Below are 19,877 nucleotides of genomic sequence, written 5' to 3' on the forward strand. Positions count from 1 at the left end.
GAGGTCTCTAGAGACCTAAGGTGGAGGAGGGCTTACTACCATCTGGATGGCTGCAAATGCTCCTCCTCCTAATTAACCCATTCAGCCTCAGAGTCTAAAACCTGGCAACCCGTTGCCATGGCAACATTGACTGAAGGGATAGAGGGAGACAGAGAAGTAGGAATCAAAGAGAACAGCAGAAATGGGGAACTACTGTTCAGTGAAGGCATGAAATTGGCTTAAACGTGGATTTATTACTAATGTAAAACTGTTGAATTGAAATTTTGTGATTCCAGCATCTTCACATTTTCAAAGCTCAGAGTTAATCCGCTTCAAACAGAGTGAGTGTTTGATTATTTATAGCTCTTGCAAATACATGGATGGTCGCAACTGGCACAAATCCCCATTGTAAGGAAAAAAAAATTACCCTTTTGGGAACGATTACTGATTTTATGAGGCAGGCTCCTGGGACTGAAATGGTGCACTGAACAAGATTACTAGAAGGCACCAGAGCAACATCCCCCGTAATAGATGTAAAACGATCCACGTCTCCAGTCCTTCCTGTTTTCCCGCCTCTCACCCTTACTGTCTGTACATCCAGGTCAGGCGGCTCTGAAACACAATCAATCATCAAGCTTTATGGAGTCTGGTTGTGCAGAGACCCCCGAAGGCTATTTCTCACACGGGCCATGACTAATTAAACATCCTAATTGTGTTTTTATCAAGCAGCACCTCATTCAGGTACCAGCAGAACTGTAATGGACATGAAAGCTGTTAACACTGGAGGTGTGATTGTGCTGTCTGGAGACTAAACCACCTGAGTTAATCAAATGCATATTTGCATTTGATTAAAGCTTATAAAGCTTTTTATTTTTAGGTTATTTATGTCAGAGTGACAGTTAAGAGCAGAAATAATAATGGGAGAAAGAGTGAGTGAGTGAATGACATCCTGGGGAAAAATTTAGCCTCTGAGCTAAATGCTCAAACCTGCAGGACATGTGATCCTCGAGATTCACATTCTTGCATTAGGCGACTGATTGTTGGTTTCCTAAAGACGGAGTGCTTTTCATCATTCAGTCCATCCATCATTTAAATAGTGAATTCCCTACGCCCAAAACAAAAACAGCATCTGGTACGTAAAAACAGACACTTAATGGAAAATAACAAGATCATTAACTGCGATCTGTTGTTTTCCCATTCTCCTTGGATTTTATAAAACAGTGTCTCATTAGAATAAGTGACTTGCTGATTAAGACCGACAGATTGAGAGTTACATCCCTCCCCTGAAACCCTAAAAAACAGCAGAATTACACAAATACCAGAAATCTTCAGCACGAGTGTGAAATACAAGGCAAAGACTCGCATTTAAACCTATAAGGCCAAACGTATCATCTGATACACACAGTTTCTGAGACGTTTTGCGTCACTTTATGGTAAAAACTTTGCTCAAAATCCTGTTGAAGACAGTCTGATACTTGTTTTTTCCCTCTAATCAATCCCAGGAAACAGAAGATGACACTATAATAATAATTTTGACATTTCATATAGTAATAAATGGTAAATATAAGGTTTTTTTTGGTAACATTTTGTTAAAGGGCCAAGTAAAGACTTCATAATGAATTTTCTTTTTTACTTTTCATACCATTTTTTCCATGGGACAGGCTTTAGAAGGTTAAAACGAAGAGCTAAACTTTGTTGTACATGCACAGCCTGAACATCTGTGGATGTGGAGAGCAGTTGAACAGTGTCATTTCCCGTAAATGGGAGTAATGAGGTCATACGAGGCACTATGTTAGCTAAAACAAGGTCTGCCAATGTTTTATTGATCCGTAGTCTCTCTAGTGGGGAAAAAACTTGTACCAATTACTTTACAGTGAATTAAGTAGGTAACTTTCTCTTCAGCTTTTGTTGACAAGAGTGTAAGAAACAGGTTCAGCCCTTGTTCTTATCCAGCAGGGATGCATGCGGAGCTACTTAAAAAAGATGCAAAAAACATAAAGTCTCTATCACGTAACGATGAACAAACAAAAAAGTGATACTAATTTAATTTACTATAAGAATAAAATGTGGTAGCAGTTAATAAATTCAGTATTATCTCAGCCTTTCTTCTTTCATACCACAGTAAGAGGAAAGACAGACACAATTAAAACTCCATATTTGTTTCAAATACAAGCACCTTGCAGAAATACAAGAACAGACAGTCTTCTAAGTTTTCCTTGCCTTACCTTTACAGTGCAGCACCAGCCAAATGTAAATGGTTTTTAATGTGTCTAAACATTTGACTGGCACTGCACATAATGACCAACGTGTATTTTATCCCAAAAACTTGGAATGCTGCGCAAAATATTCATTGAAAATACAATGCACTTGTTTGCAAACCTTAAAATTCACAACAGAAAATGTCAGACATTTCTAATGCTAAAGGGGAGTTGTTTTACTGTTTCATTGGAAATATTTGCTCATCTTTATTTTGGTGGCAACGGCGCTCAAAATTTAGGATGGGAAACAAAAGCTGGGAAAGGTTAAATATACTGTAAACAAAGAGCTGAAGAAACAAGTGTGGACAGATTAGAACTGATGAATAAAATTACTGGACATTAAAAGAGCACCGTAGGGAGGCAGAGTGTCAGAAAGTGACTGAACTATCCGTCACTGGAAAGCAATAATCACTTCTCATCCCTTTTCCTTCACAAAATTGTAAAGAATTTGACTACAGTATCTTTTACAATGCATGTATCAGTAAAAATCCTGCATGAGAGGATTTCTGTGATCTTCAAGCCCTCAGGAAGTCCTGCATTGGAAACAAGCCTGACTGGAAACAACTGCAGTGGCCAGGAACAGCTGGAGTAGCTGCTCTCCTCAGCACCCAGATGTCTTCAGTCTGCTTCTAAAAGGAGATGCTGCACGTTGTAAACATGTCCCTGTTACAAGTTTCTGAGACACGCTGCTGCCATCAAATTAAAGACGAGTTAATATTTCTCATAAACAAGTCTAATATTCAGACTTAGATGTTTTCCATGTTAAATTGATAATAAAATGTTGGTTTATGAGTTTTCATTGTATTTTTTTCTTACACAGCATCCTAACCTTTTTAGAGATTAGTGTTATATTACTAAAAATGTGAATGCAGTAGATATATAATAACATACATACATTTTAAAATAATTGCCTATTTTAAAATGTATTAAAATTAAAAAAAAATGAAAATATAATGCAGGTATGAGAAGTTTTATGTAAATCCCATGCATTTACTTTATAATTAATAAAATGTTCCCTCTGTTGTGACTGGGGCTGTCTTAAGTGTAAAACCATGAATTTTTGCTCCATTTTCCCATAAACATTGTTTAAAAATGAGAAAAAATTACAATACAAAACTGCAATTATCCTTATTTATTTAGACTAAAAGTGATCAATGTATAGTACATTTTTTCGTAATTATGAAGCACTTCATGGCGTGGTATTATTTCTAATAATACTGACATATTATCTTAAAATAAACAGCATAAAATCATATAAGGATGTAGCACCTTTGTGGTAATGCCGTGGGTCAAACAACTGGGGCCTTTGAGCCGGAGGCTGTTTCAAACATGCATGTTTCCGATGTGTGCACTTCCTCTTGGACTGTAGAACGTTTCTTTCTTGGGATTCTTCTTTTTTTTTTTTTTTCCTGAATCCAACTTAAACACTAAATATTTACAGATTAGAGCAGCAGTCTCAGCATGAAGACAAATCCAAACAACAAGGACTACTCAGTCTGGTTCACATCTAGGGCAAAGCGTACGATGCTGCCGCTCCTCCGAGGCTCGGCTCTCTCCAGAGGTGGTTGTGGTCCTCCTCCAGAAGCACCCTGGGAATGATGATGACTGGGTCGGAGAACCTCGTCTTTAGCATCTCTAGGAGGCAGCACACGGTTAAGATACCAGAGAAAAAGACAGAAAGAGACACATGATGAGGCATTTCTCTCAGGCGAAACACAAGCTTTTGTACTGAGCTGAGCACCCTGTGACCGCTCATTTCAGGAGGAAGCTCAGAGACTAAAATACAGCTGCTGGGCTGTGAAAAAAAGCTTGAAAAATGTCTTTTTTAGAAACAAGAGATATCCAATTTATGCCACAGGAAGACATCTATTTCAAATAATGTTTTCTGAATATTTCTAATGATCCATTTTAAATTTAGACCCACTGATTTCCATCGAAACTGGGACCCACCGCTTGTAAAAAATGACAAAAAGTCAGCAGTGCAATGAGGGTCTCGGGGTGTTCTTTTGAAAGTACAGCTACAGGTTGCAGTAAAATGGAAAAAAAAAAACTCTAAACAACTGTAAATAAGTCAAAGGTACAATCAGATCATTGGCATGCACTTACAATTTTTGTCTGACGTGTCTTTCCAAGGCGGCACTGCTTCCCTCATTTCATTCATACTCACCCTTCATCTCACATCCATGCTTACACTCAGAGAGTACAAAGCCTGGATTCATTTGTCTGCACCTAAACTCAGATTGCAGGTCCAACAGAAAACAGTGGCAGCATGCTTTTAAAAACAAACTTTGAATTAAAATAAAAAAAAGAAAACATTACATAAATATGAAACTTGTAAGATGCAAAGTGCTGTAGTTTCCTGAGATCCATCTCTTGCAATGAGTGAGTTCACTCTTCAGAGTGAGACGGTTCAGTCATGCAACTTGCTGAAACCAATGGAGAGTGGGAGCATTCCAGCAGCTGGCTCAGGAATGGTTGGCGATGACTGGATTAAACCTCAGGCCTCCTTAAGAGAAGCCACCTTAAGGAACCTTAACATGTAAGGATGTGACAGCAGGCAGGCAGACAGCCCCTCCCCTCTCTCACCCCCCTCCCTCCCATTCTAGTGTCCATATGGAAGAGAAATACAGAGGGGAGTCGGCCAAAGGTAATGTGGTGGTTCACCAGAAAAACAAAACTGTGCCACTGTAATAGAAAACAAAAAAAGTAAATCACAACTCCATGAGCATGTATGAATGAGAATGAGAGGCATTACTGGCTCGATTTGGCTGTCTTGCTCTGGTGATTGCAGTTACCTGGGATTGGGTAGCGCACAGCCCCACAGGTGTTGCTTTAGAGTCTGCACCCAACCAATATCTCGGATTGGCTGGCAGAGTTGTATGTAGTGGTACTGTTTTAGCACAACCCTTCAAATGAATCAGAATGTCACTCATTAGCACAGGACAGACTGGGACACAGCATCATCTAAATGAGAAATCCTCTACACATATACATAACAATGTGATCTCGGCAAGTTTAGCATCACACATGTGTGTTTTTGGTTGCTTTTTAATGCTAATAAAAGCCAAAGAAGCACATGACATATTGATTCTGGAATAAGCTTCCCGACATCTTTCCCCATGCATGTTGCTCTAATAATAAAATGAGGCGTTGGAATATATTGAGATAAGATGCAGAAAAATAATATATCCTTCAGCTCTCACATGAGGGCCAACATGCAGGGCCTGGAAAGGATGCCACGGCTCATGCCAGAATGCAGTGTGATCTTGGGGAAGCATAGAAAGAGGCTGCGAGAGCAAAATTCTCTTCCATGTGGATAGAATTCGTTCATGTAGTCTGTCACAAAGACGGAGACTGGGACAGGAGAAACGCTGACAGATACCTGCAACCGCTAACTCTCAGCCATTCCTCTTAAACAAAAAGAAGCAAAGAAGACACTGCTTTTTTCTACTTTTTGCATTTATTTGTAATGTTTCATTAAATATGAGCAAGCAGATAGAACACAAGCACGTCACAGTTTATTCTTGTCCAAAACATAGCTTTCTTTACCATACTTTTTATGCTTTTGTGCCTAATAATTACACAAAGATAGCACCAGGTGTGTGGTGTGCTAAGCACGGTTTACATTTACTGCCCCCCTATTCGCCCTCCCGCCCCTCCCTTAGATAACCAAGCACCCACCCGGCCACCCTGCCCACCCAACCAATCAAAGGCTGCAAAATGCTAATGAGTCAGGGCCTCATCCCTGATGGGGCGCGCGGTCAGCTTGGGTAGCTATGGTGATGGTGGTGATGGTTGCTGATTTTACAGATGCCAAACAGAAACAGAACAGCCGTTCATTCTGAATGGATGAGAAGATGCTGAGTAGCAAAGGAAACCGTGTGTGTGTGTGTGTGTGTGTGTGTATGTTTGATGCAGCACAATGACAGGTTGACCCGTGATAAGGCTGTACAGTTACCTGAAACTTCAAACCCCTACATGTGACCCCCCCCCCCAAAAAAAAAAGAAAAAGCCAACATACTCCAGATGTTAATGGACCAGTTTTAGCAGAGCAGAGATTCACTTTCGCATCGTCATAAGCTGTCACTCTATCTGTTTGGATTCATATCTTGCTGAGGTCTCGCGTTGGTCTGACGGCTGTGTGAAGTCTGTTCCGGCACATCTAACAGAGTCTTCGTGTGGTTAATGCCGGGAAATGACGTCTCATGCTCCCGGAACCTTTTCCTTACATTGAGTCTGATGAATCCTGATATTCGTCTTGCAGGAAAAACAAAGTATTGATGGAAAATGCTGATCATTCAGTATATTTGTGCTCTTAGTCACATAATGTATCTGATGCCTTCCCGGATCATTTGGACGTTTAGAACTGGGTCTGATTGGAGTAATCACTTCTCTGGAACCTAAATGTGGACTTGTCACACTGCACTACCTTTTACCGCATCAATCTTTATGCCTGTTTTGTGATTGTCCTCACTAATAAGTACAGCTGTTTAGTCCCCATACCTCAAGTTATCTTTATATTGTGCACATGGACATGATTAAACATTACCACGAGTTCTGCTTATGACTTTTCTTTGGTTTGATTTCATCAAATGTTTCATTTATATCAGCTTTAATTAAAGTTTAAAACATTTTTACAGCATTCTCTGAAAGATGCTGTAAAAAGCTGTAAGAAGTGCCACTGTTATGAAATTCATATTGTCAGATAACTACGCTATGCACTATGTTTCCTAACCAAAAATAACTTGGAATGGAATGATGTATTGATCAGCAAATACTGGCTCTGTCTTTGTAAGGCAGGTTTCACACAGACTCAATGCTTTAACGCCTGACAGTGGGCGGGCCTGACGTTTGCAACTGCAGTGACAGTCATGGAGCAGATTGGACATGGTTGTTCAGACGATTTAATAGGTTGGTGCCTTCCCTGCTGCCTGAGAAAGTTATGCTTGCAAGACAAAGCAATGGACTGAATTTAATGCAGCAACATGAGACACTGCTTCATTCAAAGTGAAGGCTAAAAAACAATAAGTTGTTGACGCCTGAAATGTGTGTGTATAAAAATCCTGCCCTAAAAAACCAAAACAGACCTGATTAGTGTGGATGAAAGCTAACTTTTGGAACTGAAACTATAGGAAGCAAATTTGGATTTAGAAGAGCTTCCTTCGAAACCAGAAAAGCTGTAAACACATTACAAATCTAAGTAACGTCTACGAGCACATATAAACTATCTTGGGATTAGAATCCAGGTTTAGATCCCACAATGATTCACCAGACTATTATTTTAAAGTATGCACATTGATCATGATCTAATAGCAAAGTTCTTTAGATTCCTGTCACAAAGTAAAGCCCTGCTATGCTTTTAGTTGTTTTGTTTGCTTGATGGAGACTGATAATTTAATTCTAAATAGTATTAAAGCAAAATGACACCTCATTACCCATTAGCTTAGTTAAATTAAGTGGTGGCATATTTTGTCGGTTAGGTAATGTGTATATATCTATATCTATATATATATATATATATATATATCTATATATATATATATATATATATATATATATATATATATATATATATATATATATATATATATATATATATATATATACACACATATATATATATATGTGTGTGTGTTTGTGTGTATATATACATACGTATTCTATGAGGATGCCTTAAAATGAGTGTAACCCAGCCGTATTGCTGTTAGCATATATAAGCAGATAGGATATGATAGGAATAAAGGGAGATTGTAGTAACAGTCAAGTAAATAGATCAAGAGTTACATCACAACTTACTTCCTGTTCTTTTTTTTCCTCTCTGAGAATATTTTTACCATCAACAATTCCAGTCACAGAGCAGAAAAACCACAGTCCCAGTAGAAAACCAACATTTCAGAAGCTTAAAAACAACATCCTGTTCGACCATAAGCTTTCAACAAAACATATCAAACATGGATCCTGGAACGAAGTAATGAGCAGTAGAATCTAAGCAGAATCCAAGCTACACTGACCATCACCTCACTGTGCCACTACTGGTTTGCATCAGAATAAAAATTAAATTAGCATTCAGATAAAAGTTATTTGACACATGGAAGGGAGCTGTTTGAGATTTATCTGGAACACAAATCAGTGTTTCACCCATCTGGCCCCCTCTTCCAAGGTGATATGAAAAGTGCTATTAAGCTGCAATTTGAGCTATGGTCCCATGGTAGTCTAATCACATTGGCTACGGTCACCCTCAGCAGGCCGCATAACAACAACAAGCCAAAGGAAGGTGTGTATCTGAGTGCATGCTAATGCTAATGCGTAAAGGCTTCATCAGAGAAGGATCAGTCTTGTTAGTGAAAACTGTTGAAGATGATTACACTGAATTATAGTGAGTGAGTCTGAAAGCTGTGTGTTCAGATGGGATGCACACTCTGCAACCCAGAACAATATTTTCAAGCTCTTCTAAACTTAATCCCCTCTGACCACAAGAAATGTCATGACTTTAATGTCAAAGGTTACTTATTTGCCATCAGTATACTCAACCATGTGATTGACTGGTGCTTTATAAGGTTATTGTAACTGAGATGGTTTGTTGGAAACAGACTGAGCGTGACAAATTACTACTGGATGAACAGATTTGCATAAATAAGCAACCAGGAGAACAGTGTCCTTTCCTTCATATGAATGCAAGCAAATCATGTGCAATCTGCAACAGAATTCAAAGTGAAACACTGATTAGCAAAATCACATTTACCAATAATCTGATGGGGATATTGCCAAAGACAGATGAGAAAACAGCAGCAAAGATAACAGAGCAGGTACAAGCCATGGAACAGTCACTCATCACAAATAACTAAGCAGAACATTTATCAAAGATTTTTTAAATATTCCATTAATTTATGTGCAGAAATTATCTGATGTGCCAATTTGATTTATTAAAAAAACAAACAAAAAAACAATAAAAGGAAAGACAGAAAGAAATCCTTGATAAACTCATCAAAGCAATCTGCTCAGCTGATCGAAGCCAACCCTTCAGAGTTGCTTGTAACTGGGCTCATGCAACAAGAGTCTTCCATTGGTTGGCCTGGCAGCTGGTAGCCATGGCAACCTGAAGATGGAGGCGAGCAGAGTGGGGGTAGTGGTGGGTGGCATCAAATGGCGGGGACAGGAAAGAGGATGCTTCTACCCACTCGTTACTATAGCGATCTAGTACAGAGTGAGATGGGAAGAGCGATGACATGTCATGTTCAAACCCTGACAAATGAATCTAATATTACTGAACAAACGCAGCCAAGAGGTAGTGACAGAGAAGACAGAGAAGACAGAGAGATGGAAGGAGAAGAAGAGACAGATGAGAACTGAGATGAAAACCTTGGGACTTATTTTGCAGCCTCTGTGTTTGTTTCCCCCAAAAAGAAAGAAAAGAAGAAGTAGTGCTAAATGATTTTTACTCTTTTGCCTCAGCCAGTTTGTTGTTGATCTCTTTACTTTTCTCCTTGTCCCCCACGGCCGGCTGGTTCTCGGGCTGGTTCTCAGAGGTTTTCTTCTTGGAGCCCCTCAGCGCGGCGCTCTGCTTATCTTTGGCTTTCTTCGCTGGCTTGCCCTGGCCTGTCGCTGCGGCTCCAGACTTTTTGGGTTTAGAGCGCGGGACACTATACCTGTCAACCTAAGGATGGCGGATAGCGGAAAAGAGATTCCTGAGCTGAAAGGCCTCAGTATAGATTAGTCATTTCTAAAACTTTGTGAAACAAAATTCTCTCTCACATCTCCCCGCTCTACAAGCCTGACTCAAAACCGCAGTAAAAAGTAAGCCAGGCGCACTCTCACCTGTTTGCTGGGGTCCATGTAAGGCTCGCTGTACAAACTGCGTATCCGCCTCCTCTCGTGGGCCTTGTTGTCAGCAGACTGCAGCGGGGCTTGTGCCTTGAAGGTGGCGCTGTAGCTGGTCTCTAGGCTTGTCTTCTCGTCTGGCGGCAGGTACTGAGACTTGGCGCGGATCATCTTTACTGGCTTCACATCTCTGTAAGCCTTGAACTCAGTTCTATAAAGAAACAAAACAGGACATGAGCTATCAATAACTCTTTTACTTATTTATCAGTAGCTTTCTAGGTTAAAGGGAAATTAAAGTACTGATTTTATGTTTTGTTTTCGAAACTAAACATTTTAATTTTATTACAGCAGAGACCACAAACAACATTTTTAATGCCTGGAGTAAAAGGTCAAGTGAATCATGTATTACAACTAAGAGCAGAGTATGTCAGACGTATTGTGGGTGGGAGGACGTCTGCACCACTAGGTGATCGTGTGTTATTGTACAGTCATTACGAAGCACTTCAGAGGAGGGTCAGCAGTATTCCCATGGTATTCCCACTAAACAGGCTCGTCTGTGCATGATCTGTGTGGTGTTTAACAAAAACAAGATTAATCTTCTTAATTACAGTGAAAATCAGCAAAACAAAACAGAAAATATCCAGCATACCTAAAAAGATTTGAACAATTGAAAAATTTTCATGTTTTTACCACCAGTAAAGTAGGTTTTACTACCAATTTTCATGTTTTTTGCTTTTATTACAAGCAAACTTTGGTTGAAATTGGAAAAAAATAACTTTAGATGACTGCATTCTCATATGAATCATCTGCTCCTGAATCTAAGACCGTCTCAAAGTGTTTTTTAAAACACAAAGTGTGGAACAAAGTCTCCAAAAACATTTGCAAAACAAAAAGATCCAATCTGTAACAGAATTTATTTACACATCTTGGGGTGATTCTTTTCCTCCAGCCGAAATCTCATAAATGCAGGAAGATAATCTCAAAAACAGAACAAAGCAAATTAAAGTGTTTTAAATTAATTAGGACTATATCCCAGATCAGGCTGCCCTCCTATACATGCTATGAAATTCTCACATTTATCATCCTGCATGATGGCGCGAGGCCAGGCCCAAAGTCCGTGGGGTCATTGTACAATCGAGCTATAAAACTTAAGGACAAAAAGCCAGTCTACTACCACTGCTGAAAAATATCTAGAGAACTATAAATTGCTGAAATTGCAAGTTTTAGTGACTGGTACTTTCTCAAATTAATGTTCAAATTCATCAATTATTTAGCACCGGAGCCTCTTTGTTCTTTTTTCCAGTGAGACAACAGTAATGGAGTCCCCGGAGGTCTCGTCAATCAGAACTATAAGCTATGGTTGGTCATTCTGCCTTTTCCTAGTGCAGTGGAACTACGTTTAAGCATATGCTACAATACAAGTCATAGGGGGGGTTGGTATTCACATTTTTATTGTTGAGTTGCAAGTTGTATGATACAGTGCTGTAAAAATAAATCTTGATTTGAATTGATTAAAGATTTACAAAACCAAAATTTTGACAATGAAAATTCATCAACGAGAAATTTAATTGTCGACGCATTGCATAATAAATGCCCGTAACGGCTTTGCTAGTAAAACGCTGCACCAGGCAACTTAACGCCAATTACCAACCACGGCTTTTCAGACAGTATAAGAACTCTAACACCAAGCAAATGACGCAAAGCACCACAGGAAGTGCAGGGGGCAGTGTTGTCATTTTGTGCAGCGTCTTTGTTTAAACAACAAAGAAGAAACTGACGGCGGTGCAAAATATTTCCAAAGTTTGGGGATATTTCATGCTAAACAAATTGTCAAGCAGGTGAAATGTGTCGTCTGCCACGCAGAGTTGGCGTACCACGGCAGCACGACAGTCATGCATGAGCATCTGGAACAAAAGCACCCCGGAGTCATGGTTCCCAGCATTCTGGATGGCAAAGTTAGCATTGCCGAGTAGTGATGTGTTGTTACCTCTGCCAAAGAGGTTATGTTTTTACCGCCGTTTATCTGCTTGTTTGTATTCAAGATAATTCAAAAAGTTATGGATAGATTTTCATTAAATTTTCTGGAGTTGTTGGAAATGTGAAAAGGAAGAAGTGATTTAATGTTGTTGATGACCCGAATCACCGTTTGGATTCAGGAATTTTTTAAAAGGATTCTGGCCCTTGTTTACCGTACAAAACAGGCTTTTTCAAGATGTAAATAATCATTTCAATGCAATTCTACAAAAATTAAGATGTTATAATATTATTTTGTTTTCCTTTTAAGGGCAAATTCTGTATAGCTTGGATATGACATTATAGCTAAGTTTGAATGATTCAAAATAAATTAGTAGTAAGCTGTTAAGCTCAAACTTAATATCCAACTAAAGGACATTATGTTGTGACTGACTGGAATCAGGGTGACATTCATTTGATGCAAATGAAGAGAGTGGGGTAAAACATACTTTAGCCTGAAAAAAGAGCTGCGTCACCTGGAAGCACAGATGGGCGTAACAGAAATAATCGTGACTACTCGACTAATCAAAAAATTTATTTACAGATTAATCGACTATTAAAATAATCGTTAGTTGCAGCCCTGATCAGCAGGAAAAATAAACTAAAATGACTAAAATAATAAAACTCTAAGCAAAATAAATGAGCAAGAATATCGTGACAAACAGAGCAAGGCAGGAAGGATGAGGATGTGACAATGACTCATTCATTAAAATGAAGGATTATACAGAGGGATAAAATTTCAAACAAGGACGAGATGCGACAGCAGAAAAGAAACTAAAAGCTAGAATTCAAGACTAAAAGCAGAAACCCAACAAGAAACACAAAGAAAATCTCACAGATGAAGACACAAACAGGTGTAAACACCAGATAGCAAACTCGCTAATATCTAAACCAAGCTAAGGTTAAAACTAAAAGGTGTAGCAAAATAATTCTGGAGTCATTTTCATCTCTTGTTGATACAAATACAACAATATTCAGCTATTTTTGCTCTTTTGAAGTGGTACTTTGACTGTAGTGCTTTTAGCTAAATGCTAATGTTCTCTCGATAACAATGCTAATTTGCTAGTTAAAAATATTAGCATTAAAACACTAAACCGAGGTGTTTAAAACAAACAATCAACAAACCGAGTAACACTAGCATCCCAAACAGAAAAAATTATAAATTTTACAATCAATTTGTTATCATCTAACCTTTATAGCACTAAATGCTTTGACATTTACTCAGCATTTAGCATGTTTCATTTACAAGCTAAAGTATTTTACAGTCAGTGCTTCATTTATTGATTAAGGTTAAATTAGCCGTCTGGCTCTAACATTTAAGCCATTCATGTATTAAACAATAATAACCGCATAAAATGTCATTTCGCCAATGACAAACAAACTATGTAAAGCCTGGTGACATGAGCAATGCTGCTGAGTACAGAAATTTCTTCCTGTAATGGTGCAGAGGAGAAATGGAAATCACACAGAGACCTATTGCGTAACCGGCTGAAGTCCACTTACAATGACTGACTCGACCAGTGAGCCTTAATGCAAAGGTTATACAACAACAGCCAAGGCCAAGAGTATAATGTGTCCACATAACACTACAGGGTGTGCGTTTGTGAGAAAAAGACAGATTGTGAGGGCAGACAAGGTTTGCAGTGTTAAACACAGTCCTGTGCTGTAGCATCACTACTATTCATGAACATATGACTCTGTAACAATAAAGTCTGTGTCTCTGAAGTCAGAGTGTTCCTGGTACTTCTTTAAAACGATTTCTTGGTTAGTGTTTGACATGTTAAGAAGCTGCAATGTATGAAGTAAAAGTAAAAACATATGAGTCTGCAAACACAGCATATTCTGTAAAGGTATGCTCTGACTGTATGAAAGTATATTTGTCACAAAAGTTTTAAGTACAGTCTGTAACAGTGGTTTGCAAAAATGTTGTGAATATGAATTGCCCACATCAGTGTCAGTACTTTGTAGAGCCACCTTGTGCAGCAAATCCAGTTGTAAGTCTTTCAATATTTCTCAATATTTGGCACACAAAGCTATTGGGATTTTTGCCCAATCTTCAAAGCCAAACCACTTCACTCTATCAAGCCTTTAAAGGCACAGCACATAATCTGAATTAAACGGAGAGGTTCCCAAGCTGGTATAGGTATGCTATCAAGTTTTATTTGATCAGGGAACCTTCTTCATGGCTATTTTGGGTGTTTTTACCTCTCTGTTTAATGTCATTCTAATAGATTTATTGTGATGTCACATTCTTGGCATTTTTCTAATGATGGATTTAATTGTGCCTCATGGTATTGGTTAGGGATATTTCCTTAAAACTTAAATAATTTCACTTTTTTTTCCTTCATTTCTCAGAAAAAGGCGATCCATTTGTATGAATCAGCCAGACTGCGCTATCTTACTGCTTTATATTCCACACTGTGACCCAAGTTATGTTGGAGGCTTGACCCCGCTGACAGGCCTTGCCACTACAACCGAACGCTGGCACTGACAGGCGTGGAGCCTTGCCAAGCTATAGCACTGCTGAGCTTTGTGCAATCCTGCACTTACATCGCACAATCTGGACCACTCACAGTTGGACAGTCAAGAGAGAAATCCACAAAAACAAAACACTTTTCTGTATAGAAAACATAAAGAGAGATCTTTCCAGCATTCAGAATGTAAAAAAAGTAAGGTAAATGTCCTCATATACACATGCAAATGACAAATTAAATATTATCTAACTTTGAATAATTACTCAATGATATTTTTATAGAAATTTATACAAAGACGTACAAAGGCACTGCTAAATATAGAATACACTGTGACATAGGACAGATAAATCAGGAGGGAAGAGAGAAAACGCTTGTAAAGTGGTTCAGTGAAATAAACCCCTTTAAACTTGGTTAAATAAGTAAATACATTTTAAAAAAATCACTACCATCAATTGGAGTGCAGTGGAAATATGTTTAATTTCCATTATGTCCCATAAAATGCATCCACTGACTGCAGATATTGCACTTGTTTACCCACCAAAACACCTCATGTGCGACTATTAAAACTGACAAAACAGAAAAAAAACCGAAGATAGATGAATTTTGCCTGCAAGGCAGCAGCCACGCTCAGTTGTATGGGGTAGACATCACATCATGACATCATCCAGAGGTATTTTTAAAAGTATACTGTATGATTTGGTCACATCACTTCAATGTCCTTGAGTGGGTCTTCAATATGTGGATCGGCAGTAGAGCTGAAAAATACTGGGTAAAACTTAAATTGCTATTTTTTGTTACTCTGCAATATATATTGCTATATGAAAAAATATAAGGAATGTGCAACAGAGGACCTGAATTTCACTTTGTTCCGCTGCACTACGGCCATCTGGTCAATAAATAACCTGATCTTACCTCTGTCTCTGTAAAAGTATACTTTTTGTCTGTTTTTCAGAGTTTTTATTGTTGTTATGTTTTATTGCTTGCTTTTATTGCGCTAAAAGTAAATGTTTTGTTTTGTCATGTTTCATTTACGACTGCCCACTTTAATGCTGTTGTAAATTAATATGGACACGCTCCCCATTTGCATCTGCAAGTCATAGATGGACGGAGGGACAAACTAACATGTTGAGTAAATTTGCCTCCTACATTGCAGGACCTGCGATGTGACTATTGCACACTTACATTGTAATGACAGTGCTCAGACGATATAGGTGCAGAAGCAGTTCTTCACTAAAAACACCTGGACAGGAAGATCCGACGTCGGTACTCCAAATAGACAAACAAAAATAGTTAGTCCGCCTCACAGCTGATAATACTACACCACCAATTTGGGCCACCCCCACCCCCACCAGGTGGGGCGAAAATGCATTGGGCGGGTGTATGACATTTGGGCTGCTTTTCCCCACATATGGCAGGTTTTTAGTGTTGTTTTTTTTATTTTTTTATTTTAGTATTATGAAAACAGCACAACATACTAATTCTCGCTTACTTCCTCGTGAAGATCACTGAAGGCACGTGGAAGAAATACGCTTTAGGATGTCAGGCACAGGTCCGCAGGCACCTATAAAGGGGGTGGGGTGGCCCCGTGCCAGGCACGTGATTGGTCTGTCTTGGACAGATTTGGTGGTAATAGAGCTTCTGTGATTGGTCACGCCAGAGGGCGCTTCCCATGGTGAGATAGCGAACGAGGTTTTCAGAGAACCGGGGTTACCATAGTAACCAAACGTTTTCAGCATTGTGTGGAAATAGCTGCTAGCGTCCCTATTATACATATACATATTAATCGTAGCAATGGTGTGTTTTGCAACATATGTAGCCTATCTGGTTGATTTACTGTGCTCTTTGTTGGTTGCAATTTGCGATAAAAATATTTGTCAACTTTTTATCTGTTGCCATTTGATGCAGATAGGAAGCTCTGGATACTTGTCAGTGTTTTCTATTGTCTGTGTAAATATTTTATGGTTTTACACGTGTGTCTGGCAACTTTGTGGTTTGGGCTGGTTTTTATTGGATTGGGCGGGTTGAACGTGCTGCTCTGTTACAATGTGCTCTGTAAAGCTGTAGAGATTTACACAACAGACACTGCTAAGACAAATTTCTCTGATTCTGATTCCCACTGGTATGGTACACCAGTGCTGGTCAGAGATAAAGGACTGGCTGGACTCTCTCAGAGTAATCCAGAGCATTGATTTCCCCGCACACAGCACCACAGCTTCATTTCCAGACACTTTGTTGGTTTGTCAGCCTTTGCTACTGTCGGCTACTGGTCAGCACTCCCTAGTTGTCTTCCTTTTAATCTCTCTCTGACTTTTCAAGCTCAAGTGAAAGCACTAAATAATGGTTTTACTCTCACTGGATTTGCTATGATGCAAGTTTTACAGCTCAGTTGCAACAATTCGAATTTTGAGGAATTGATCTAAAGACAACAATTACTGACGCAACAAACTAATCTAGGTGCTGATTTCAACCCAAGTCAATGGTTGGTGTTTGTTACATCATCACATCTAGGTATGTTATAAAGAATCACATAAAAATCAGTGTGGTCAGATATGATCCAGATTAGAGTGGTTACATAAAGCAGCTTCAGCAGGCAGCGCTCTGAACTGATGCAACATCCACAGCACACGTCTACTTTCAGGAAGCAGAAAAAACACAGAAAAATAGTGAATTTTGGGACTTTTGGATTTCAGAATGGGGGATTCTGCTTTCACAGCTTGTCAGCTGAAACATAAGGCTTTGCAGATTTTCTAAGAGGATCAATTTTTAAATCCGCCAGAATCCACTGACCGTGTTCTGTAAACGTGACATGGACAACAAATTCATGTGGAGTTTATTAGGCATCTTTGTTTGTGTGAGTGAGAGTTTAATGTGGCTGTGTGAAGAAAATCAAGCCACATGTGACTCCAAAGATTTCACAGCTCTGACATATATGTTGAAATAGGACATGTGGCACAAATAAAATGAAAGATGCATGCCGCCTCAGTCTCATTTTCACATTTCGGTTCATACATGTGACCCTTTTGTCTTTTCTTAAGTGGCACACGTCTCATAACGAAGCAAATAAGACTGTCGAGGAGAAGAATGGTCTTTGTCTGCATAAAACAAACACAAGCAAAGACTTGCAGCTGACACTCTCTCTTGACTTATTCTCATGCTAAATTTGGCATTTTAAACAAAATGCAATGAGTTGGTGGCTTTCCTCCGGATTACTCACAAATTTCAGCGGATCTCTTCTATATTTCTGTCTCACAGCATAAATCTGGAAAATATACTGCTGTATCAAAACACTTCCATTTAAATACATTAGATTTACCTTGTTGTCTGATGCTGACTTGATATATCACCTCTCAACATAGTTATTCCAGCAGAAAATTCAAGTAGACATCTATAAATAAATAAACATGATGCTGTGAGTGAGTTTGCAATGTGAGATTTAGGTTGGATGGGACATGTGACTGGGAGGTTGTTGGTTAACATGAAGTACCAATTCAGGCTAGAAAAGGAATCATTAGCAGACTGGTAGGAGTGCCGATGCCTTCAGCAATTTCCCAGGTGCTCTGCACAAACAGCGCCTTTGTGATAAAGAAGCTTTCTGTATATAAATAAACATTCAAATAAACTGCAAGAGTTTTCATCAGAAAACAGCTGAGGGAAAAGAAGAGCACAGTTAAATGTGTTCACCTGCAAATGCACATCCAAACAAGGCCTCCAGGGATGATACGAACACAAGCCTTTGGTTTTTTTAATTCTTATTTCTTAAAAATGAAACATAAAACTTTGAGAAAAACGTCTGATGTTCAACACAGAAATGGAGAAATAAAAATGCAACATTTGTCATGATCTTCATCTCTGGGTTCTGCTCTGATTCTAGTTTTTGTATCATCTCTCAGTCTGGTTTTTGGTTTTCTGGGAGGTTTTCTTTTAGTTCAGGCTCTGGTTTCTGTGTTTTGTGAGTTGCACTTTGCTCCATTCCTTTGAGCGATCTTTATTTATTTTTAGGCATTTGGCTTTTCGACCAGCAAAGAACCGGTACTTGTGCTAGAGCCAGTGATTAAGTGGTTCAGCTCCGGCACGATCAAAGAGCTGGTTTTGGTGTCGACTGAATGAGTCTGTTCGGTGCTGTGTCATTGCTGCGCGTCATCTAAAACGTTTTGGATACGACCCCCCCCAAATGAGGAAGAAGCGCTCTAGCAGAAAAAGTAAACAATGGAGGAGTGTGTGGGTCCCTTGCAAGCTCTGCTCTTGGTCTTGCAATTTTGTGTCGGGTATCACAGATTGGCTACTCATCTCTTAACGGTTGTACGTCTGCGTTTAACAATCAGACGCAGTTGTTAACCAGTTGGACGAGGCTCTGCTTGTAGCTCGCAGCAGACATCTCCCTTTGCAACATCTCGAACACAGGCTTTGTCCAATTTGCACCGTCTAGTTTTTGCTGTACTTCCGTGGATGACCACAGAGCAAGAAAACACTGGATCTGATCCTCTGACCAGTTCTGCTTACTTTTAGCATCAATTTCTTCGCTTGTATGTGGATGTGGTCCATGTTTTCACGCTCTTATTTTGGCCAGGTAACCCTGCCCCCAGCTCCTGACAACGTGAAGAGGTTCTTAACTTTGGCCCAGCAAAGAATTGGTGCCAGGATAGAACCAGTTTTGAGAACCAAGAGCCAGTGCTTAGGCGGTCAAAAACCTCAGAACCGGTGCGAAGTCTGGCTTTGGCTCCGAACCAGCTCTGGAACCAGCTCAGTTGAAAAGCCCCCACACTGGCTATAACGTCACAGTGCCCCCGTTCATGAACCTGACGCTTTTACACCAACAAAAGTTGGTTCAGAACCTGTAAAATCTCAACAGCTATTAAAAAAAAACACCAGTTCTCTATTGTGAACAGTGAGCAAAGGCTGGATTCAGCTGACTGCTGTGTTGCTGATGTCCCAATAAAGTAAAAAATACATAAATAAGAGGAATGAGAGAGGCGTGCTGGCTTCCAAAGCCCATAACACATAGATAAAATGTTTTAACACTAAATGATCAGTAAGTTTGAGTGAAGAAGGAACACTGCAACAGTAGACGGTAAAAGAAAAGACTCAGGGGGGTGAAAGTGAAGCTGGATGTGGCGTTACATGTCTGCCTTTCAACCTCAGTCTTCCCAAACAAACAAGGTCGGATGATTCCTGACCAACCGCTGAAGATTCACATAAGCTAACCCAGGTCAATCTCACGCTGAAATAATTTATTTTGAGTCTAAGCTGAACACGATGTTGCCTGGCAACCAACTTAAACTTTGATAGGCTAGATTTATATGAGCTCATGTTGACATCCTAACAATTCACTCAGTCA

General features: G+C 39.3%; 1 protein-coding gene across 1 annotated transcript in view; it reads right to left on the bottom strand.

The window, feature by feature from the left end:
• Nucleotides 1–3,724: 3,724 nt before the first annotated feature.
• map6a (microtubule-associated protein 6a) overlaps nt 3,725–19,877 on the bottom strand; it is a gene marked incomplete at both ends in the record, with an annotated part of 18,561 nt that continues 2,408 nt past the window's right edge. The window contains 4 exons of the mRNA XM_079247262.1: nt 3,725–3,872; nt 5,033–5,143; nt 9,677–9,891; nt 10,053–10,266. Of these exons, the coding sequence (XP_079103388.1) occupies nt 3,725–3,872; nt 5,033–5,143; nt 9,677–9,891; nt 10,053–10,266 (688 nt within the window). The remainder of the gene's footprint in view (nt 3,873–5,032; nt 5,144–9,676; nt 9,892–10,052; nt 10,267–19,877) is intronic.

The sequence above is a fragment of the Telmatherina bonti genome (assembly GCF_933228915.1).
Source record: "Telmatherina bonti genome assembly, chromosome: 10".
NCBI lineage: Eukaryota > Metazoa > Chordata > Actinopteri > Atheriniformes > Telmatherinidae > Telmatherina > Telmatherina bonti.